Source organism: Amblyraja radiata, chromosome 18 (genome assembly GCF_010909765.2).
Source record: "Amblyraja radiata isolate CabotCenter1 chromosome 18, sAmbRad1.1.pri, whole genome shotgun sequence".
Taxonomy (NCBI): domain Eukaryota; kingdom Metazoa; phylum Chordata; class Chondrichthyes; order Rajiformes; family Rajidae; genus Amblyraja; species Amblyraja radiata.
In genome coordinates, this window is record NC_045973.1 from 22,537,825 (window position 1) to 22,563,156 (window position 25,332).

Genomic DNA, 25,332 nt, shown 5'->3' on the forward strand with positions numbered 1-25,332 from the left:
CCTGCCCTGTGCTTGAAACGGCAATGGCAAAGGAATTGAAATGAAAATGCAATGAGCTGGTTGGCTAGGCCTGCCCTGTGCTTGAAACTGCAATGGCAATGGAAGTGAAGTGAAAATGCAATCAGCTGTTTGGCTTGGCCTGCCCTGTGCTTGAAACTGCAATGGAAATAGAAGTAAAGTGAAAATGCAATCAGCTGTTTGGCTTGGCCTGCCCTGTGCTTGAAACTGCAATGGCAATGGAAGTGAAATGAAAATGCAATGAGCTGTTCGGCCTGCCCTGTGCTTGAAACTGCAATGGCAATGGAAGTGAAATGAAAATGCAATGAGCTATTCAGCCTGCCCTGTGCTTGAAACGGCAATGGCAAAGGAATTGAAATGAAAATGCAATGAGCTGTTTGGCCTACACTGTGCTTGAATCTGCAATGGCAATGGAAATTAAATGAAAATGCAATTAACTATTCATCCTGCCCTGTGCTTGAAACTGCAATGGAAATGGAAATGAAATGAAAATGCAATGAGCTGTTTGGTCTGCCCTGTGCTTGAAATTAAATGGAAATGAAATGAAATGAGTTGTTTGGCCTGCCTGAAACCACACATTTCGGCCCACAAGACCCTTATTAGCCGAGAAACCAGTCCTTTTTGCCCTATATTAACCCAGGAGGAGCATTTTGGCCCAAAAGGCCCAAGCCAGGCCAGGAAAGTCCAGAAAAAGTGCCTTTCACTGAGATTTCACTCATATTTTTTTTAAGAGCCCCTTCAGCCCATCAAGCCTGTACTAGCCCAGGAGAAGGCCTTTCGGCCCACCAGTAAGTATTCCCCCTGCAAGTATTAAACCTCGCCCCAGTATTTTTCTCCCTCCCTTCATTGTCTCCCAGTGAGATCCAGGCCAGGATAGACTTTCCTCTTTCATTACTGTGATCTGCAGAAAAAGATGAAAAATGGCTAAAATTGATTCTCAACCCTCTCCCCCTTCTCTCTCTCACAGTGTGTCTCACCTGCTTTGGGTAGAATTTCTGCCAGTTTCTGAGCTGCCAGCCCACCAGGCCTGAGTGACTGAGCTGCCAGCCCACCAGGCCTAAGTGACTGAGCTGCCAGCCCAACCATATATATAATAACCATATAACAATTACAGCACGGAAACAGGCCATCTCGACCCTTTTAGTCCGTGCCGAACACATAATCTCCCCTAGTCCCATATACCTGCGCTCAGACCATAACCCTCCATTCCTTTCCCATCCATATAACTATCCAATTTATTTTTAAATGATAAAAACGAACCTGCCTCCACCACCTTCACTGGAAGCTCATTCCACACAGCTACCACTCTCTGAGTAAAGAAGTTCCCCCTCATGTTACCCCTAAACTTCAGTCCCTTAATTCTCAAGTCATGTCCCCTTGTTTGAATCTTCCCTACTCTCAGTGGGAAAAGCTTTTCCACGTCAACTCTGTCTATCCCTCTCATCATTTTAAAAACCTCTATCAAGTCCCCCCTTAACCTTCTGCGCTCCAAAGAATAAAGCCCTAACTTGTTCAATAAAGCCCAAAATCCATTTGGCCCACAATGTCCATACAAGCCCTCTGGAAACGAGTCCCTTTGGCCCACAACACCCATACTAGCGCTCCAGAAAGCCCCCCCCCCCACTGGCCACCAATATTGGAATTGGTGGAGAGGTGAAATATTGCGTTGGGGGACCAGCCCTCCCATGTGAACTTCTAGTGATTGCTAAATCGAAGGCATATGGACTCATTGACATAATAAAATGTCCCCAATGTCTGATCTCTATCCCACATCAATGCTCCTCTTTTGCTGCTTAATATGAGATGTTAGAGGGACAGGCCAAGTCTTACTTACTGTTCCTTATAAATGTCCATCCTTTGAGGTTTTAGAATTTTCATTCAACATCACAGTGTTTAGCAATTTAGGACTGAATGGGACTTACTTAAACTTACCTGTATTAATATCAATTCAAGATGTGAGTGCACAAAGAAGTGTAGGCCCCCATTAGCTTTGACATACACAATTTACTAACCCCAACATGGAGCAAGAATGAAAAGAAGACATGGAGTCAAATAGAAATAAACTGCAGTTAGATCTAATAGAAATACTAAAGAAATTCTCATATCATTTAAGCTAACAGCTATGCTATGTTTTAGGAGCTGATATGTCTGAGAGCAATCCGTGATGTGAATGTGCCCAAGTTCTTGCAAGATGATCTCAAGCTCTTCAATGGGATTGTGTCAGATCTCTTCCCCAAGATTAAGGAAGAAGCCATTGACTATGGCATTCTGGAACAATCCATTCGCAGAACATGCGGCAAGAAAAGTCTGAAAGATGTTAATGGTTAGTTACTTTTCAAGGAAGAAATATCCTTAAAGTGATTGCACATAGAGCATGAGTATCGGTAATCATGCAACATACAATTGAAATCTGACCTATAAAATTGATTCATGTATATATGTATTTTACAATAATCTTTCAGGAAATCACGTCTGAACAACGAAATAAGCCCAATGACTTTGATTTAAAAAGGCCATCAGTTACTTCTAGGTTTGTTGACTAGACAGTTGGAACAGAACCTGTCGTGTACAGTCATTCAGAATCTTGGAGGTGCAACAATTCTGGGGATATCAAGATGTTTTAGAGATGAAGCCTTAAGTAGTCATGCCCCCTGTCCTCCAGCATTATCAGGATCCCATCTGAAGGAGGAGGGGAAGAAATATTATTTCCCCATTTATAAGATAGTCTAAAGCTTTATTCCTATGACCAAAATGCATCTCCAAACTTTGCTAAAAATGTATTCCATCTGCCACTTTGTTGTCCATTCTCCCAACCTGTCCATGTTCTTCTGCAGAGTCCCTGCTTTCTCTACACAACCTGCCCCTACAACTATCTTTGTATCATCTACAAACATGGCCACAAACTCTTCAATTCCCTCATTCAAGTCATTGATATTAAACGTGAAGAGTAGCGGTCCCAGCTCTGACCCTGTGGAACACACCTGGTCACAGGTAGCCAACCAGAAAAAGCCCCCTTTATTCCCACACTTTGCCTTCTGCCATTCAGCCAGCCTCTATCCATGCTAGACTCTTCCCTCTAATACCATGGGCTCTCATCTTCTTTAGCAGGCTCATATGCGGCACCTTATCAAAAACCTTCTGAAAACCCAAGTAAACAAAATACACTAACATTCCTTTGTCTATATTACCTCCTCAAAGAATTCCAGCAGATTTCTCAGGCAAGATTTACCCTTCAAAAAACCATGCTGACTTTGGCCTATTTTGTCATGTGTTTCTACGTACTTGGAAAACTCATCCTGAGGTGTAATCCATCTGGTTCAGCTGGCTTATCCACCTTTAGACCATTCCGCTTCCCAAGCACCTTCTCCTTAGTAATACCCAATCCACTACTGTCTGTCCCCTGACTCTCTTAAATTCAGGTATGTTTCTGGTGTCTTCTGCTGTGACATCTGATGCAAAAAAATATTCAATTCCCCATGTTAGAATATGCTAATCTAAGCAAATGGATTATTTCAGGTGTAACAAGCAGGTTGGGTAAAGAGGAACTGATGGATGTAATGTATTTAGATTAGAAAATGGCATTTGTTAAAGCACCACTTAACAGCTTGCTGCATGATGTAAGGTCATGTCATTGTGGATAGTACACTAGAATGGAGAGAGTTGGCTAATCCACAGAAAGCAGAAGCTCAGGCCACATAACCAATTTTTAAGTTGCTAACCTGTAACTAGCAGAGGTTTCAGAATGTTGGGTACTGATTTGTTTATAGATTAAACTAATACCTTTGAGTGTATTGTAGCCACATTTGCTCACTTTACAAAGATAATTTGGAAAGCAAGGTAAGTGAAGGACACAGAGTCTGTGCAAAGGGATATAGATAGATATATATGTGGGGAAAAATTGGAAGATGGAGAAATCAGATATTATCCATGTCGGTAGAAGGAATAGAGAAGCAAATATTGTTTAAATAGAGATGTACCACAGATTACTTTGCATTAAGGAATCTGGTTTTGCCTGACCATGAAAATTAAACTGCATGTGCATCAAGTAATTAGCAAACAAAATGGAATATTGTTCTTTATTGGAATGGTTCAATGCCTTGGTTCAGTGAAATAGACAATGTAAAGGAGTGATAGCTGACAGACAATGAGTGATAGACAATGGACAATAGACAATAGGTGCAGGAGTAGGCCATTGGTCCTTCAATGTGATTATGGCTGATCATCCCCAATCAGTACCCCATTCCTGCCTTTTCCCCATATCCCCTGACTCCACTATCTTTAAGAGCCCTATCCAGCTCTCTCTTGAAAGCACCCAGAGAACCTGCCTCCACCGCCCTCTGCGGCAGAGAATTCCACACACTCACAACTCTCTGTGAGAAAAAGTGTTTCCTCGTCTCCGTTCTAAATGGCTTACCCCTTATTCTTAAAACGTTCCCCTGGTCCTGGACTCCCCCAACATCAGTAACATGTTTCCTGCCTCCAGCGTGTCCAAACCCTTAACAATCTTATATGTTTCAATAAGATATCCTCTCATCCTTCTAAACTCCAGAGTGTACAAGCCCAGCTGCATCATTCTCTCAGCATATGACAGTCCCACCATCCTGGGAATTAACCTTGTAAACCTACGCTGCACTCCCTCAATAGCAAGAATGTCCTTCCTCAAATTAGGGGACCAAAACTGCACACAATACTCCAGGTGTGGTCTCACTAGGGCTCTGAACAACTGCAGAAGGACCTCTTTGCTCCTATGTTTGACAACATGCTATTCGCTTTCTTCACTGCCTGCTGTACCTGCATGCTTACTTTCATAGACTGATGAACAAGGACCCCCAGATCCCACTGTACTTCCCCTTTTCCCAACTTGACGCCATTTAGATAGTAATCTGCCTTCCTGTTTTTGCTACCAAAGTGGATAACCTCACATTTCTCCACATTAAACGTCATCTGCCATGCATCCGCCCACTCCCCCAACCTGTCCAAGTCACTCTGCATTCTCATAGCATCCTCCTCACAGTTCACACTGCCACCCAGCTTTGTGTCATCTGCAAATTTGCTAATGTTACTTTGAATCCCTTCATCCAAATCATTGATGTATATTGTAAATAGCTGCGGTCCCAGCACCGAGCCTTGCGGTACCCCACTAGTCACTGCCTGCCATTCTGAAAGGGACCCGTTAATCCCCACTCTCTGTTTCCTGTCTGCCAACCAATTTTCTATCCATGTCAGCACTCCCGATATGCATGATATGCTTAATCACTGTGTTATAAAATAATTGCAACGGTGGATAACTCACATGTTCCCAAAATTGGCGTGTGCATCATGGTGCCTGATCCTCTTCATTCCACATCAAATTAATTATCCTGGATTGGGGAAATAAGGTCAATCTCGACATTGAGCTATCTCCTGAGATCTCTGAGATCAATTAAAATATCCTGGGATCTTTAATATTTATTTGTTTTCCCCTGAATATTTAAAATACCTCTGAATTCAAATAGCTGGCTGTGGATTCCGTTTCCGTTGATTACAGATCAATTTCCCTCATCCATAAATTGTGGCGAAGAGATTCTGTTGAGCATGTTTCATCTATGTAAACTTTGTTAAGTTTTGCTCCAGAAAAAAATGCTTCAGAGTATTAAACTGGCAAAGGGAAGCAAAAGTAGTGGTAGTCTCAACTACTTTATTACTAAGTTTCCAATTAATATTAAATCCTGGTCATGTGAGAATGTTCCCGTGGGAAATGCTACCAATAAGAAATAAGTAAAACGCAGAAGACAGAGCAACCAGATCACTTGCATTTTGTTAAATAACTGGTAGAGTGTCTACCAACTGGTAGAGAGCTAATCTATCATATAACAAAGAGTATATTACTATTTTCTTTTTTCACTCATTTCAGTGTGTATATATGTTTAAAATAAATGCAAAGGAATTTTAGGAACAATGTCCCTTTGGCGTTGCAATATTTTTATAACACAGTGAATAAGCATATCATGCATATCTGCCATCCTGACTTGAGATTCTTTTAAAATATGTAGGTACAATCCATCTGGACCAGGGATTTTATTCTCAAAGATTGATTAGTTTATTTAATGTATTCCCTTTGTTCCCATTTTAAATGCACACATTTCATCATTATATGATGCAACATCCTGCACCTGCCCTATCTCACTGGTAAGTACCAAGTTGGAATCTTCATTCCTATTGTTATGTTGAATTGTCCACCCTATCTCTTCACATCTTTATTCCCTAAAGCCTTTCTGAGGACTACAGATTTTAACATTGCAGATCTGGATGTAAAGTCCTCATTACGACTTCTAAACACAATTGAATTTTGTTCTCCAGACTCTTTCTGTAAGACCTGCACAAAAGTGTAGACCACATTCCAATACCTCAATCTGATGCTGTCCTTCAGGTGAGGATTTTGAAAGGTTTTTCAAGTAAGAAAGAAATCAGAGCTGAGTTTACCCAGGACTCACCTGATCTCCATTCATGCTGGCTTTTTCATCCCACCATCGTGGAAGCTGTGGGCAATTACAAACCAACTAATTTGGGCATATTTTTCATGGCTGAAGTAAAAAATCTTGCTTATCTTGTCGGTAATGCATTGCACCCAACACAATATTTAAATACTACTAGACCAAGTGCAGACCCGTTGGGTCTGTTCCCCCAACGTGCGGTTGTGGGGGGGGAGGCGGCATGCAGCATCACACACACTAACTATCCCCCCCTCCCCCCCGCAATCACGCTAATTACCCCCCTTGATATTATATTAATATTATTCATTTGCTCCTTTTACCCCATAACCACCCTATCTACTGACGCATAGCCCCCAACTTGCAGTCACATCTAGAGGGGGGGGAGGGGTGGGGGGGGGGTAGAGAGTGAGGGCAGAGAGAGAAGGGGCAGAGGCACAGAGAGAGGGGCAAGAGGGAGAGGGGGTGGCGAGGAGGAGAAGAGGGAGGGTGGGTGAGAGGGGAAAGGTGGGGGTGGAGGGGAGGAGAGAGAGAGGGTGAGAGTGAGGGGGAGAGAGGGGGGGAGAGGGGAGGGAGAGAGGGGAGGGGAAGAGGTGGGGAGCAGGGAGGGTGGAGGGAAGGGGGTAGGGGTGTGTGGAGGGGAGGGGGGTTTAGGGGAGGGACGGTGGGGGAGGGGATGGAGGGGAGTAGTGGGAGAAAAAGGGGAGAAAGAGAGAGGGGGAGAGGAGAGGGGGGGAGAGGAGAGGGGGGAGAGGAGAGGGGGGAGAGGACAGGAGGACAGGAGGGCTCCCCCTCCTGTCCTCTCCCCCCTCTCCTCTCCCCCCTCTCCTCTCCCCCCCTCTCCTCTCCCCCTCTCTCTTTCTCCCCTTTTTCTCCTTTTTCTCCCACTACTCCCCTCCATCCCCTCCCCCACCGCCCCTCCCCTAAACCCCCCTCCCCTCCACACACCCCTACCCCCTTCCCTCCACCCTCCCTGCTCCCCACCTCTCCCCCTCCCCTCTCTCCCTCCCCTCTCCCCCCCTCTCTCCCACTCACTCTCACCCTCTCTCTCTCCTCCCCTCCACCCCCACCTTTCCCCTCTCACCCAACGGGGGAAGAGGAGAGGGGGAGAGGAGAGGGGGGGAGGGGGGAGTAAGGGGGTGTGCTGAGAGGGGGGGAGGGGAAGAGATGGGGAGCAGGGAGGGGGAGGGGGGTTGGAGGGAAGGGGGTAGGGGTGTGTGGAGGGGAGGGGGGTTTAGGGGAGGGACGGTGGGAGAGGGGAGGAGGGGGAGAAAAAGAGGGGAGAGAGAGAGGGGGAGTGGAGAGGAGAGGAGGGGGGAGAGGAGAGGGGGGGAGAGGAGAGGAGAGGGGGGGGAGAGGAGAGGGGAGGGGCGCGGGGGAGGGGGGGGGAGGAGAGAGGGGAGGGGGGGGGGGGGGAGAGAGAGGGGGGGCGGGGAGAGGAGAGGAGGGGAGAGGAGAGGAGAGGAGAGGGGGGGAGAGAGAGTGCCTTTTTATTTCAACCCAAACCCCCCAAACAACCATTTGCTGGCAGTGCTTTGTTACTTTAACCATATTTTCATTTTCAAACCACATTAAGGGTACTTACTCACAGTTGTGTGGACATGTGTTCAGTGTTATTCACAGCTCAGAGAAACGTGACCCTCTGCCTTCCTCCAGCTTGCAGATTAATTGAGGCACACCACTTCCTGGTTTTATAGTCCATCCCCCCTGCCTCCAGCGGGGGCAGCGGAGAGAATGGGGAATTTTGTAAAATCATTAATATCTCTGTCATTTTTCATCGACTGGAAAAATCCTCGGCACACATGCGGCGGAGGGGGGTTCTGAGCGAGGTGGCCAAAAATGACGGCCGTAGGTGGCGGCATTCTCTCGGAAATCGCAGCACAGATCGCCAAAACCGGTCAAGAACAGACTTTTAGAGATAGATAGATAGATAGATAGATGGATAGATGGATAGATGGATAGATGGATAGATGGATAGATGGATAGATGGATAGATGGATAGATGGATAGATGGATAGATGGATAGATGGATAGATAGATAGATAGATAGATAGATAGATAGATAGATAGATAGATGTTGTCAATGTAGATTAAAACTAGATTCCTTCACTTTCAATTCAATAAATCCAATGGCACTTCTATGAAAGCAAATGATATCAACAGAAAGGAATTAATAAAGCAGACTGAATGCTTTGTATATTATAAAGTCAATTATGATATTACTTTTAGTGATCTTGGCAAGTAAAATGTTTATTACAGATCTTTATTTTCTATTCAATTAAACCACAAAATAAGTTAAAATATGTTTAGAATAATGAACTGAATTCTATAAACAAGTGAAACATTGGTTGCTTATATTTTTTTTTAAACAGTAATTTATTAGTTATAATGTATCAGATCACTGAGATAATAAAAATGAATTGTGGGAACTTGCTCAGGAAAATTAAATTTATTTTCACGCGTTGTGCTTTCAGTTGGAGTCCTTAACACTGCATGAAACATATAACTTTACAACAAATCATCTCAAGTGGATGCAAAATTCTGCATAGTGAAATTTAAACTTGTCACCCAAAGCTCTCAGCTAGTAGCAGAAATCCACAGTTGACTTACAGTTTTAAAATTCCTTTATTCAGTCTACAAATCATTCTCTCTTTCTTATACAGGCTTTGTGACCAAGTGCATTCAGTTATTTGAAACCACAGTTGTCCGTCATGGACTGATGTTGGTCGGTCCATCGGGATCTGGAAAGACAAAGGTAGGGCACATTGTTGAAATGCTACATATAATTGTGTCATAATCTGTCAGATTAGGAAAAGGGGAGGTGCAACGAGACCTGGGTGTGCTTGGTCATCAGTCACTGAAAGTAAGCATGCAGGTACAGCAGGCAATGAAGAAAGCTAATGGCATGTTGGCCTTCATTGAGAGAGGATTGGAGTTTAGGAGCAAGGAGGTCCTACTGCAGTTGTACAGGGCCCTGGTGAGACCGCACCTGGAGTATTGTGTGAAATTTTGGTCTCCTAATTTGAAGAAGGGCATTATTGCTATTGAGGGAGTGCAGCATAAGTTCACCTGGTTAATTCCCGGGATGGCGGGACTGACATATGATGAAAGAAAGTGTCGACTGGGCTTGTATTCGTGGAATTTAGAGGGGACCTTATAGAAACATATAACATTTTTAAGGGATTGGACGGGCTAGATGCGGGAAAAATGTTGGGGGAGTCCAGAACGAGGGATCACAGTATAAGAATAAGGGGTAGGCCATTTTGGACTGAGATGAGAAAAACTTTTTCACCCAGAGAGTTGTGAATGTGAAATTCTCTGCCCCAGAAGGCAGTGGAGGCCAATTCACTGGTTGTTTTCAAGAGAGTTACATTTAGCTCTTAGGGCTAAAGGAATAAAGGGATATGGGGGAAAAACAGGAACGGGGTTTTCGATCATATTGAATGGCAGTGCTGGCTCGAAGGGCCGAATGGCCTCCTCCTGCACCTATTTTTCTATGTTTCTAACTTTAGCCATCAAACCATCAATGGAAGTTTTGGAGACACCTTTGTGTCTTTATCTTAATGTTCAAAGTGGGTTGTATTTTGTGCTATTCATCTTACCCGCTTATGATAGCATTTCAGTGTGTCTTTAAGAAAGTGTAACCAAATATCATTTTATCTTGCTAATATCTCTTCATGAACCTCAATCTAGAAATGTAGATTAAAAAAACAGACATGAAGAAAGCATTCCACACAGTATGTTAAAAGATTTGCTGTGTGCAATTATGGTCGCCCAGCTGCAGGAAGGATGTCTTTAAGTTGGAAATGGTGCAGATGAGATTCGCCAGAATGTTGCCTGGGCTTAAGGTCGTGAATTGTCGAGAAATAGTTGGATTGGTGGTGATTTTTTATGTTTAGAGTGTAGGAGGCTAAGGGGTGACCTTATTGAGGTGTACAAGATCATGAGGAGTACCGATAAAGTGAAAGCTCATTGTCATTTTCCCAGGGTTGATGATTTTAAAACCACAGGGCATAGATTTAAGGTGAAAATGAAGGTATTTGAGAGGGACCTAGGGAACAACCTTTTCACTCAGGGTGGTCTACATCTGGAATGATCTGCCAGAGGAAGCTATAGAAGTGAATACAGTTACAACTTTAAAAATACATTTGCACAGATATATTGATATAGGAAGGATTTAGAGATATGGACCAAAAGCAGAATAATGGGACGGCCCCAGAATGCCAATTTGGTCGGCATGGCCAAGGTGGGCTGAAGAGCCTGATTCCATGCTGTATAGCTCTGTGATTATCGGACTAAGTCATGTTGCATCTGTATAAAGTTTTTGTTAGGCCACATTTGGAGTATTGTGTTCAGTTCTGGTTGCCGCATTACAAGAAGGGGGCAGACGTATATTGACTGGATTGGAGAATATCAGATATATGGAACAGTTGGACAAATTTAAGATTGTCTTGCCGGAATGGAGTATATATAATTATGAGAGACATGGATGGTGTAGGTGGTGATAATATTAAATTCTAGAGAACATAGGCTTAAGGTGAGAGAGAAAAGTTTAAAGGAGATTTGTGAGGTAATTTGTTTATTCAGAAGGATACTAGATGTCTGGGTTGAACATCCTGGGGAAGTGGTAGAGACAGAATTAATAACATCATTTTAGGAGCATTTAGACACACGAACAAGCAAGAAACAATGGGATATGGACTTTGTTTAGAGAGATGGGATCATTTTAGATTGGCATCATGGTTGGCTCAGACATGGAAGGCCAAAAGGCCTGTTCTACACTGACTGTTCTATGTCCTAAGAATTACATTAAGCAAATCATATGTGCAGTCAAGTTATGAAATTTTAGATGGTTCTACTCTCTATTTGCAGAGCTATTGTTTAAAATGGGTACAGTTAAAAAATGGTTAAAAAATACGGATTTTAATGTATCAATATTTTCCTATTTTGGATTATAGTATTATTGTAGAGCTATATAATTTAAAAAGGTTAATGTGGAGAAACTGTTTTCTCTTACAGTTGTACAAAGGTTGTTTTAAAAAAAATTGGGCTTGAAGCCACATAGGTTGATTGCGGAGATATTTGCTCTCCCTCCCCCCAGATGAGTTCCCCTGGTCCTCACCTTTCACCCCACCAGCCTCTGCATCAACATCAGCATAAATTGACATCTATTTTACTTTAGTAAAAGTAGAAATCCTATAGAACATTGAGGTGATACATCTAATTTGTTCTCTCTTTGCCTAGTGTTATGAAGTCTTAGCAGAAGCACTGACAGCTTTAAAGGGGAAAAAATCAGTCAGCGGCGAAAAGTATGAAAAAGTCTCTGTGTTTGTTCTCAACCCCAAGTCTATCACCATGGGTCAGTTGTATGGGGAATTTGATGTTTTAACTCATGAATGGTAAGTACAATTGGTTCCTTTAAGTCCTTCTCACAGTGTAAAATATATACGGATATAGAAACCTTATTAATCTTGCAGCCGCTGATGATCTCCCGGCATATTTGTTCCTCTAATTCCTGTGGGGGCGTACAGTACAATCCCACCATTGGGATTATAAAAATAATAGAAATGACATTAATAATTAATATAACTAACTGCCATCCCTAATGCATTAAGACCAAGGAAGAGATACAAAAACAGACCTTTCCTTTTCCTGCCAACACCGTCCACTCAGCCTCCTCACCAAAGTTTCATGAGTCATAGCCGCTATGCTTTCCCTCAGATAGAACCTTCACCCAACATGGCCGCTCCCAATACATAGCCGCTCCCAAAAGGCCACTCCACTAGTGCTTGCCTTCCTGTTGTACACCACCAGGAGCCGCCACTCAAGCATACTAATGGATGCTTTGAATCTCCTGCAGTTCTCCTCATCTCAGCTAGTTATCCACTACTGAAACTAACAATTGCACTGGTTCATGAAAAGAGTTTTCATGAATTTAAAAAAATAAACCTTTATGTATAGTAAACTACAGAATAATTGCAATGCTTTCCATTACATATCTGTCATGTTATCCAGGTACTACACACACTGTTCTTTGTCTTTTTTCAGGACGGATGGCATTTTATCATCACTAATTCGTGTTGGAGCAGCAGCCACTGACCAAATGAAAAAATGGTACATGTTTGATGGACCAGTAGATGCTGTATGGATTGAAAACATGAACACCGTCTTGGATGATAACAAGAAGCTATGCCTCAGCTCTGGAGAAATAATCAAACTCAGTGAGGTAGATAAATATGAAGAATATGCAAATTGTAGAGAAACCCAAAAGTCAGAATCAAATAATTATGGGGAACAGTAACAAAGACACCAAGACCTTAAGTGTAAGAAGGAACTGCAGATGCTGGTTTAAACCGAAGATAGACACAAAAAGCTGGAGTAACTCAGTGAGTCAGGCAGCATCTCTGGAGAGAAGGAATGGGTGACGTTTTGGGTCGAGACCCTTCTTCAGACTGGCCAGCTTTTTGTACCTATCTTCACCAAGACCTTAATATTGACTTTGTGGGTGAAGAGGGGGAGGGGTGAGTATCTCAGAAGACTTGGAATTAAACCCATTGCATCTGCCTGTTGTTAATTCTCATATTGCATTTGAATATTTTGCCAATCACAATAATTCTGATTACCAACCTTCTGCCAGTGTAAATAGCTATTATTTAACAACTATATCAGAACCTTGTGTGAAGTCATTCAAATCTGCTCTTTGGGGAACAACTCCAGATCTTCTGGTCTTTACATGTATGTAACTGAAGTCATTATATTAAGCCAATATATCCTTTACTATTTAGTTTAGAGACACAGCGTGGAAAAAGGCCCTTTGACCCACCGAGTCCACACCGACCACCGATACCCGTACACTAGTCCTATGTTATCCCACTTTTGCATACCACACAGTAGGGGCAATTTACAGAAGCCAATTAACCTACAAACCTGCATGTCTTTGAAATGTGGGAGGAAACCTGAGCATGGGAGAAAACCTACATGGTGACAGGGAAAGCATACAAACCTCACACGGACAACGTCTAGAGTCAGGATCGATCCTGGGTCTCTGGTGCTGTGAGGGAGCAGCTCTACCGCTCTGCCACTGTGCCGCCCTATTCCTAAAGTGATGTGTCGAAAATAGGTAAACATGCTACTCCTGGTGCCTAATATTAACATTTATAACTCCTCTGGGATCATCTTTGCTTCTTATCGTCCCATTACCATTCTGTTTTTGCTTGCAGTATGATTCCTTAGCTACTTAATTATCCAAGCCACCCCCCCCCCCCCACCCACCCAACTCAATGAACCCCTTCCCTCCCTGAGATTCTCTTTCCTATCCTACCCTTCTTGACTTCTGATTTGCCTAGTATCTGTTAAAACCTTTTCAAGTTCCAATAAAAGCACTGAGCAACCTGAAACTTAACCTCTACTGTTTCTGCTTATTATATCTGTAATGTTTAGCAATTCTGATGAAAGGTCTTTAAACTGAAAAGTTAAACTCTATTTCTCTCTTCACAGATGCTATCTGATTTGCTGAGTTGCCTAAATTTACCATTTTACAGAACCTGATTTTGTATTCTCTGTTTCTCTATGCCAAGGATCTTACTGGTCTTTTACCAGCCTTCTCAGCTTGTTTTGGCATTGTAGAAGTCTTTCTGTTCTTGCACTGCATTGTAAACTATGCAATTTAGAAGATAAATCTGATCTCTCTTAGTGATTAGAATGTACTTTCAATTTGCTGTCAAAGCATTTCAATTAAAAAAATCTATGACCTATCTTCAACTTAGTTTAATTTAATTTAACTTCAATTTAGGATTTATACACTTGGATTGGGAGAGACTTCGGAATGGTACTGTTACCAGGGAGCCCACAATATAGGCAGCAAGATCTACCTACATTTTTCTCTAAACATACTCCAGGGCAATTAGCAATTTCTCAGTTGTGCTCAGTATTCTCAGCTTCTCCATCCTACTGACATTCTGTTATAATCATTCAGATCATATGATTCAAGCTAAATGTTAATTTCTTTAATTTTCTCACCTTTATTTAATCTACAATTTAGTTCTCTCTTGCATCCATCTCAGCAGTTTATAGATCATTCTATTTTTCTTCATGTTGATGTGGTGAAAATTGTCTCTGTTGACTATTTCCTTCAAACTTTTAATCAGAAAGATCTTCATACAATCTTATTTTAAGATTAAAGTTTGATACCAGTGAGATGACATTATTATTTTTTCTTTTTAAGGTAATGACAATGATGTTTGAGGTGCAGGACCTGGCAGTGGCCTCTCCTGCCACTGTGTCCCGCTGCGGGATGGTCTACCTGGAGCCGAGCATTTTAGGGCTTGAACCATTTATTGAATGCTGGCTGAATAAAGTTCCCCCATCCATAGAACCCTACAAAACAAAATTGAAGTTTCTCTTTAATACTTTCCTGGAGGTCAGTAACTCGCATTATAGAACACGATGTTATAAAACAATTGTGTCAATGAGTTAATGGTTGGGGGCGAGAGAGTTTCAAACTCACGTTAAGAAAGCTTTTTTCTCGCAGGATTTTCAAAATTGAAGGTCCTTTTAATAGTTTGTGTTATTTTTGTTACTGCAAGTGCAAGTCCAAACTAAAAAGAGTAAAGGCTTTCTGCTACATTGTTCAATAGTGTATCATCCACCCAGCTTTTTTTTTAATGCTTTTATGCTTGTTAATTTCCAAAGTAATTTTTAAACGCTTCTATAGTTCCCGATTGGAATTGCCTTATAACCAATTCAACCCATGTAATTGCCAAATTCCCAAATTCATCAATCACTGCATATCTGTTGAACGGCATGGAAACATATTATAGCAGAACTACCTGTCCATGGATGGGTTGAAAGTGGAGAACAAGTAGAACCTGGCAATGATATAAAGACAGTGGCAGGTTCTCATGCTATTCTGGTCCAAGTTTAATTAAGGTCCAAGTGTAACGTTTTCTTCATCGTTTATCTAAACTTTCAGAATTGTCCAAATAATTTCTTGTCAATTCATCCCAAAATGCTTATGTAATGTATCTACTTCATTGTTTGTAACATGTAAAGTAACACAAATGCATTATCTAAGGTTCTAAGGTTCTTTATTTGTCACATACACCAATTGGTGTAGTGAAATGCAGATTGCCATTGCAGCACATTAAAATACAACATAACAATAATAAAGGAATTTAAACATAAAAACATCCCCCCACAATGGTTCCCATTATGAGGGAAGGCAGAAAGTCCAGGTCCAATCCCCATGTCCACCCATAGTCGGGCCTATTGAGGCCTCCGCAGTCGCCTTTACGGAGGCCCGATGTTCCAGGCCGTTCTCGCCGGGTGATGGTGCTCCGGCATCGGGAGAATCCTCTCAATATCACTATCTGACCTTGTGTGGTTACATAGAGTGAATTAAAAGGAATAAACTCCAATAGTCCGGAAAATCTGCTTGCCCTTCATTACCAAAGTCGAGCATACTGGATTAATGGAGTTTTACTGCAGCTTGGAAATTATGCTGTTGAATTAGACATGAGTCAGAGCGAATATGTCAGAGCTGGATTTCAACAAGATAAATTATTGTTTTTTTTTTCTATTTTGGAACACCCTGAATGTCTCTTAAGATAAATCAATTTTGCGTTGCAAAAATTCCAATTGGGCGAAAACTTCATCTCATGGGTGAAGCTTCTATATACTAATCCGACCGCCAGAATACTAACAAATCAAATACTTTCATCTGAATTTTACCTATTCAGGGGCAATAGACAAGGATGCATTCTCTCTCCCGATACTATTTGCATTAGCCATAGAATCTCTTGCCGAGACTATTAGGTCCCACCCAGGCATATATGGATACAATACTAAACACACTATGAACTAATTTTCCCTGTATGCAGACAATGTACTTTTATACATTACTAACGCCCGAACCAGAATCCCAAATTTACAATCCACTATAGATCAATTCGGCTCCTTCTCTGTCTACGGAATTAATTGGAATAAAAGCGAAATTATGCCAATAATCGAGGAAGACGTCACCCAGCTCCAACAGTTCTCCTTTAGAATTGTTACTGAAAAATTCAGATACCTCGGAGTTTACGTTACCAAGAAATATTCCCTTCTGTTTAAAACAAATTTCCCTCCATTAATCACAAAACTTCATACATATTCAATTTTGGAAAACATTGTCTATTTCCCTCCTCGATAGACTAAATGCCGTAAGGATGATCTTTCTCTCGCAGCTTTTATATCTATTCCAGACAATAACGATAGATCTTCCCAAATCTTTCTTCAAAAAAATTGATTCCATTGTTACTAATTTCATTTGGGACTACAAAAGCCATCGAATACATAAATGACACCTGTGCAAATCCAAAGAGAATGAAGAACTAGCCTCACCTAATTTCCTCTTTTACTATTGGGCAACAAATATTAAAACCATAATTTTCTGGCTGGATGATTCGCACCAACAGGCAAACTGGCTAAAAATGGAAAGAGAAGATTGCTTGCCCTTCTCCATAGGCTCGATTGTCCCGTCTCCAATATTCCTGAATAAGGCAATGTATGAGCATAACCCTATGGTACTATTCGTATCTGGAAACAGTTGAAGCTCAGTCTCAAATTGAGAGACATGTCTCACTTTCTTCCTATTGCAAACTATCCGTCTTTTAAACCCTCTATTTTAGATGGTGTTTTCGCCCAACAGAAGAACAGGGGAATCAACACTGTGGGAGACCTTTATCAGAAGGGGACTCTTTCCTCCTTCCAAGAGTTGCAGGAGAAATATGATCTAAATACTACTCATTTTTTTCAGATACCTCCAGGTTAGGGACTATGTGAGAACATACAGGCAAGACTACTCCTCTGCAGGTCCAGACAAACTCGATGAGTGTTTGAATAATCATGCAGATACAGAGAAGTTGATATCCTACATTTAAATGTCCTTCAAAACATCAATACCCCATCAACTGAGGTTTATTGGCGTGCATGGGAGGGTGAGATGGGTCAACAAATTTCCAACGATATATGGGACGAAAGGTTACAATACATCTACTATTTCTCCTTAAATGCCAGAAACTGCCTGATACAGTTCAAAGTTCTGCACAGGTTATACTACTCAAAAACCAAACTGAGCAAGATTTTCCCCAATGTTTCCCCTCTTTGCGATAAATGTCAGTCTCAAGAAGCCACTTTAACCCACAGTTTTGTACTGTGTACAAAAATAGAACGTCTTTGGACGGAAGTATTCAGCGTCATCTCCAAAACACTGAAAGTCCCATTAGAGCCTGACCCAAAATTAATAATACTGGAAATATCAAAGGCATGTAGCAATCTAACAGTCTTTCAACAACGCTTTCTCGATTACGGTCTAATATCAGCAAAAAAACATACTTAAATTTTGGAAAAAGACTGCAGTCCCTTCAGTGAAGATGTGGATTACAGAAATGACGGATACACTGCATCTAGAGAGAATTAGGGTTGTCTTCAATGATAAACCGGAACAATTTTTAAAAATAGATTGAACACAAATTCGAAACTGATCATAGGGCTGGGTGAGCGGACGCATGGGTAGGTTGACGGATATATCTCCACTTTTTTCTTCTTTCTTTCTTTTCTCTCTCTCTTCTTCTCTTTTTAATTTAATGTTCTGTTTGGAAAATGGTAAAATCGAAGCTGTTCACAAAGTTGTAACATTGTCAAGTTGTTTGTACAATTGCTTCCAATAAAATAAATATTTAAAAAAAAAGATAAATCAATTTCATAATTAAAACTTATCTCCTTTTTTTCTTGTCACAGGATTCAATTTCTCTTGTGCGGAAATCTGTGAAAGAAGTGATTACCTCAATGGACAGTAACCTAACCTTCAGTCTCCTGAAACTGATGGATTGTTTCTTCCAACCCTTGGTGCTAAAAGAGGTTTGATTATAATATATGTGAATCTATATTTACAAACTACATTCAAATATATAATAAAAATGAAAAGTGTAAGATTACAAATTACAAATTAGATGAGTATCCTCCAGTCATCATCACTTTATCCATCTCACTTACCAGAGGCACAACCTGCAAGCAGAGACAAAAATATAAAGAAACAAAAAAATCACTTAGGAAAGAAACTATTAGAAATACTTTTTCAACTTTTGCAGATCAACAACATTGAAGAAATCTTGGTTGTTGGGAGACTACCTATTTAAACATGGTTACAGAAAGTATTCAGCAAGTATTCAGACCCCTTCACTTTTTCCACATTTTGTAACGTTACAGCCTTATTTTAAAATGGACTAAAATCATTTTTTTTATCATCAATTTACACACAATACACCAGAATGAAGAAGCAAAAACAGGTGTTTAGAAATTTTGGAAAGTAATTAAAAATAAATAACAAATATTTCACATTTACATAAGTATTCAGACCATTTGCCATGACACTCAAATTTGAGCTTAGGTTCACCCTGTTTGCATTGATTATCCTTGAGATGTTTCTGGTGAGAACCTCATCTATAGTAGAAGAGGGGAACCCCCGTTCCCTGAAGAATGAGGACATCTCCGATGCCCTGGTGTGGAACACCTCATCCTGGGTGCAGATGCGGTGTGGACTTGGGAGTAGGGGATGGAGTCCTTACAGGAAGCAGGGTAGGAAGAAGTGTAGTCCAGATAGCCATGGGAGTCAGTGGGTTTATAGTCGATGCCGGTCGGTAGTCTATCACCTGCGATGGAGATAGTGAGGTCTAGAAATGGTAAGGAAATGTCAGAAATGGTCCAGGTGTATTTGCGTGCAGGATGGAAGTTAGTGGAGAAATGGATGAAGTCAGTGAGTTGTGTGCGGGTGCAGGAAGTAGCACCAATGCAGTCGTCGATGTAGCGGAGGTAGAGTTCTGGGATAGAGTGAAGATAATAATATGTGGGAGTATCAATAGAATAAGATCCAACAAATCTGTTTGTCTGGCATCATTAACGTTCCCAGTGTTCTGGATTAATGGGGTTGTACTCTACAGCATGGGTCGGCAACCTACGGCCCCCGGGCCGAATGCGGCCCGTGACCCGAAATCATCTGGCCCGCAGGCGTATTTTTTTCCCGTAATTATCCGGCCCGCAGACTTCAGTCACCTCCTGTACTGCCGCGCGTCGCCGACCACGGCCGAGCGCCGAGCTCTGGCTGTACCGCATCCTGCGCAAAGCCGCCGGCACGGCCGCGCACCTTCTGTGTCTGGGCTTCACTGTCGGGATCGGGGTTGTCAATAGACCGGGGACGAGTGAGTGTGAGTATTTGAACCACCGCCTTCAGGACAGAGCCAAGCCAATGGCCCTAAGGTACGCCATGTTCGTGAACACCCATAATTGCGGGCCAGTGCTCCGGGTGGCGTCCTCGAAGGGGCAGGATCTATGTGAACACGTGATTGGATGCCTGCCATCCAGGGCGGAATCCAAGTACACATGATAGAAGTGGCCCGCCATCTACTCGCAGACATGCGTCCTGGCCCCTGTGCAGAACAAGGTTGCCGACCCTTGCTCTACAGTATCTGGTATGAATGTGTTGGTTTTTAAATATACATTTATCCAACAGTAAACATTATGTTTCATTTGTGTCCTAGTAACATGTTACACTATTTAGCTCTTTTAGTTTAGAACATTTATATTACAGTGAATTACAATTACAGTGCATTTTTAAAAATAGATTCACATTATTTAATTTTGACCATAGCCCTATTTTTTTTAAAATTTCAACCAATAAGCTAAGGGATAAAATATGTTCCTGTCTCTGTCTTCTGATAAATATCTCTTAAGATTTACCTCTTTAATCTGTCTTAACTGTTGTGTGTGTGATTCAGTAATACAGTGAATGGTAGGGGTCTGGGTAGTGTTGTAGAGCAAAGGGATCTAGGATTGCAGGTGCATGGTTCCTTGAAGGTGGAGTCGCAAGTCCTTGGAGCGCAGGAGGATGATGGAAGATCTTATAGAAGTGTAGAAGATCATGAGAGGAATAGATTGGGTAGTTGCACAGAGTCTCTTACCCAGAATAGGTGAATCGAGAACCAGAGGACATAGGTTTAAGGTGAAGGGGAAAGGATTTAATAGGAATCTGAGGGGTAACTTTTTCATACAAAGAGTGGTGGAAGTATGGAACAAGCTGCCAGAGGAGGTAGTTGAGGCAGGGACTATCCCAATATTTAGGAAACCTAACAGGTACATGGATAGGACAGGTTTGGAGGAACATGGATCAAATGTGGGCAGGTGGGACTAGCGTAGATGGAACATGTTGGCTGGTGTGGGGAAGTTGGGCCGACGGATCTGTTTCCATACTGTATCACTCTATGACTCCATAATTCTCTGGTGAACATTTAACAATGTTAAAAGCACCATTAAAATACAAGCTGTTGTCCACATACACTTAATTTAGTCTTTCAACTGTGCGTCTCATTGTTACCAGACTCTCAAAACTCTAGAATGTCTCACTATCAATACTTTGCCTACACATGGTTCGTAAAGACAATGTATCCCTGGCCATTAGTCATTGATGCGGCACAAGTGTTTCCAATATTTTCATATCTGGTTGTTCCATACAGAATGCATCCTGTTCTTTTGTCTAGATTTCTCTATAATTATTATTATTATTTTCATTTGAACAGGGTGCCAGATTTCCTATTGAAAAACTGAGGTTATTGGATGACTTAATTGAACCCTGGTTTATTTTCTCCCTGGTTTGGAGTGTTGGCTGTACTGGTGACGCTGCAAGTTATACTATTTTCAACGATTGGTTGAGACAGAAAATGGTGGAGGAGAAGGTATGATTTAAGTGATGTGGCTAATTCAAGTAAAATCTTTCATATTAGAAGTTAAGTTACTTGCAATAATACAGTGCTGATGCAAGGTTTCGACTCGAAACATCGGCTGTCCCGTCAACTCCATAGATGCTGCTTGACTTGCTGAGTTCATCCAGCAGTTTGTTTTATACGCAGTGATTTTTTGTCATTCCAACAGGATTAACCATTTTTTATGCCAGACTATGTTAAGTCTCCAGCACTTATCTTGCCAATACATGTAAAAAAATTTTTTTTATTTAAATTTAAAAAAATGAAAAATGTCCCCCCTTCATTGGTAACTTCAAGTTCATAAGGTTGATGTTTACAATAAATAAGGACTCATACAAGACATGATGGTCACTTATTTTCAGTACTTACAGCTAACCAATTCATTCTTACAGTGCACACCAACATGTGCTTTGAACTTCATCTTCATGCGAAAGCCCTAGGCTTTAAATTCATTCACTAACCCCATGGTAGTCTGTTATCTCCCACCAAGCTAGAGTAGAGAAAGTTTCATGGTTTGGGAGGTTGATTGTGGGGAGGGGGCGGGTTTGCGGGAGAGAAAGGCAGAGGAGGTGGGAGAATATCAGTTGGTCTCGAGAATTGGAGAAACAGGAGAAGATAATATGAGGGTTATAGGTTGGAAGGAGAGGGTTCTATCAGGAGATAGGGAGATGACAATGAGAGAGTAGGAGAGGGAAAAGGCAGTTGGAAGCTTGAGGGGGAGATAATTGGGTGAAAAAATGGAATGGAGGATGAATAATTGGGAAGGAAATAATCAGGAAAAAAGATTGCAAAGATAGTTGACAAAATCAGATGTGGGAATGAATTTATGGACATCACTGTAATTACCAAAAGATCCCTGTGCATATGCACATCATATGCATGAACATAAACATAATTTCACAAGATGAATCCAATTTATATATGCAGAAGGCTGAAAATATAAGAATGTTTCCCTTTAAATGCAAGGTAGGTGCTCCAGAGAAGTGAGATTAGTTTTATATAATTTATATACATAAAGTCAGCCACAATCTTTTGGAGCGACGTGGTCACAGAGCCAGTTTGATAGGGGAAATACTCAATTATATCCATTCTGGCTGGTTATACTGTAGTAGTGCCGCTAAATACTACATGAAGTAAGATGCAGAAATTAATAAACTATAAGCCATCCTTACCATTATAGATGACTCTACATTTCCCTGATGTTGGATTGGTGTATGATTATCAGCTGGATGATGCTGGATTTAGCAGTACGAGTCATGAGGAGGAAGAAATTGATAGAAAGGTATGTTAATTCCTGGCTCAATGTTTGCAAGTGTTTCAGTATATCAAGTGAGTTACTATCATAAACACAATATTTTTGAACTATAATGCTAAGGGATCACCAATTAGTATGTACTTGAATAAAATGTAATGTGAACAGACATAAGTAAATTACCAGACTAGTTTTCTGGAGACCTGGACTAACCGTGTGCGGACAGGACGTCGAAGGACGACAAGCCGAAGCCAAGATGCCATAGCCAAGATGCCGAAACTACATCACCCCCAAAAACCAAGGTAACGAACGGACACAACGCCGAAAGGACAAGACGCAGAACGGACATGATGTTGAAAAGTCGCCGAACGGACATGACGTCTCCGGGGACGGGATTTGTCCGAGACCTCATCAGCGATTGGTCCAGACCTCCGTGTCCATCACATCACTGACCGGGGGGAGACGGGAGGGTGGGGGGGAGCTTGAGCTTTGCGTTTGTAAAATAGTGGCAGTGATTCCAAGCTGCTGCGATTGCCACAGATTCAGTGATGTGCCTGGGCTTGATCCTGACAACAGTTGTTGTATGGAGTTTGTATGTTCTCACCATGACAATGTGAGTTTTCTCAGGGTGCTTCGGTTTGCTCCTACACTCCAAAAATGAACAGGTTTGCAGGTTAAGTGGCTTCGGTAAAATTGTAGGATAGTGCTAGTGTGGTGCGTAGGATAGTAATAGTGTACTGGGTATTCGCTGGTCAGCATGGGCCAAACGGCCCGTTTCTGCGCTGCGCTGTATTTCTGAATAAAAGACTAACTAAAGATGCCTTCGGACACATTTCTGGTTAAGTGTAACACACTAGTATCTTAAGGGCTTGTCCCTCTTTCACGACCTAATTCACGACCTGTTTTACTCATGGACATTTTTCATTATGTTGAAAAAACACCCCGATCTACCTGATGCCACAAGTACCTACGACTAGCATCACAACCTACCCACGACCTCCTATGACCTCATGACAACCATATTGCGAGTATGAGTCAAGGGCAAACTCGGCAGTGGTCGTGAATTAGGTTGTGAAAGTGGGACAGGCCTTAAGCAATAATGTTGAAAATTGATCTGGTACTGTATGTTTCAACCTCAAAAAATGAAATAGATCCAATACCGCTAATTTCCTTCCAATCATGTAGAAACAAGGAACTGCAGATGCTAGTTTACAAGGGGCTGAGGTAACTGGAGAACATGGGAAAATAAGACAGTTTGTGCCTTTTCCTTCCAATCAATCTACCTTCTATCTTCAGCAAAGTGCAACCACATGCCCATGCCATTAATGGCATTACTGCTTGAGTCTCCCATCATTGACATCCTGAGGGTCACAATGGACCAGCATGCAACTGCATCAGCTATGTACGTAGCATGACAATAAGAATAGGTCAGCAAATAGGAATTCTAATCAAAATGCTTTCTTCTCGATTCCTCAAAGCATTTCCCACCATTTAAAGGGCTATCAGAAGCATAATGGAATATCTCCACTTACCTGAATGAGTACAGCTCCAAGAGCATTGAAGGAGCTTGACACCATCCAGAACTTTACAGCCCACTTGATTGGCATCTATTATCCATCCTCCACAACTGGCGGACTATTTCTGCAGTGTATACCATTCAAAGAATGCACTCATTTAGGCTATTTCGACAGCATCTTCTAAACATATGAAGAAGCAATGAATTGCAGATATTGGAAACCTGAGCAAAACACAAAGTGCTGGAGTAACTCAGCAGGTCAGACAACATTTGTGGAGGGAATGGATATGTGATGTTTCGGGTTGGGATACTTATTCAGACTCATTATAGTGGCGGGGAAAAGCTAGAAAAGAGAGTGGGGGGTACAAAGGCTGGCATGTGATAGGTGGTGGTGAGGGGTGGCAGATGGGTGGAGTAACTGAGCAAGTGGTGAAAAAGAGGCAAAAGGGGGTCAGATAAGTGGAGGAGTGAAATGTAAAGCCAGAGAGAGGAGTAAAGCCAGAGTCTTAATAGGAGAGTGCGAGAAATTAGTGTGCAATGGAGTGTGGGAATGGGGAATGCAGGAAAGAGAAAATAGATGGGGAGGTTATTACATAAAAATGGAGAATTCAATTTTCGTACTGTTGGATTATAAGCTATTCAAGTGGAATAGAAGTTGACGTTCCTCCTGTTTGGACTTGGTCTCACTCTAGTAATGGAGGAGGCCCAAGACAGAAGTTAGTATGGGAATGGGAAGGGGAGTTAAAATGGTTAGCAACCGGGAGATCCAGCAGGTCTTTGCAGACTAAATGCAAGTGTTCAAGGTTGTCTAGTTTGGTTGAAATGGTCACCTAGGTCTCACTGATGTAAAGGAGGCCTCATCGGAAGTGGTAGATGAGGATTGAAGAGGTGCATGTGAACCTCTTTCTCACCTGGAAAAGATCCCTGAATGGAGGTGAAGGAGGAGGTATAGGGACAGATCAGTTCAATTTAGTTTATTGTCAACTGTACCGAGGTATAGTGAAAAGCTTTTGTTGCGTGCTATCCAGTCAGCAGAAAGAAACAACATGATTACAATCGAGCCATTTACGGTGTATGCTACATCTCCTGCAAGAGAAAGTACCTTGAGAGCGGGTAATTTAGGTGGGAAGGAATGAATGAACCAAGGACATCCTTTATTGAAGTGGAAATCATGCTTGACTAATCTTCTGGAATTTTTTGAGGATGTATCAAGGAAAATGGACAAGAGAGAGCCAGTGGGTGTAGTGTACCTGGATTTTCAGAGAGCCTTATCAAAGATCCCAC

At 41.8% G+C, this 25,332-nt stretch overlaps 1 protein-coding gene across 1 annotated transcript in view; it reads left to right on the top strand.

Annotated features, from left to right (window-relative positions):
- The window catches only part of dnah1 (dynein axonemal heavy chain 1), a 223,664-nt gene that overhangs the window by 93,696 nt on the left and 104,636 nt on the right, over positions 1-25,332 (top strand). The window contains exons 34-41 of the mRNA XM_033036813.1: positions 2,155-2,341; positions 9,152-9,243; positions 11,733-11,887; positions 12,537-12,714; positions 14,713-14,907; positions 18,267-18,386; positions 21,098-21,253; positions 22,461-22,562. Coding sequence (XP_032892704.1) covers positions 2,155-2,341; positions 9,152-9,243; positions 11,733-11,887; positions 12,537-12,714; positions 14,713-14,907; positions 18,267-18,386; positions 21,098-21,253; positions 22,461-22,562 — 1,185 coding nt within the window. The remainder of the gene's footprint in view (positions 1-2,154; positions 2,342-9,151; positions 9,244-11,732; positions 11,888-12,536; positions 12,715-14,712; positions 14,908-18,266; positions 18,387-21,097; positions 21,254-22,460; positions 22,563-25,332) is intronic.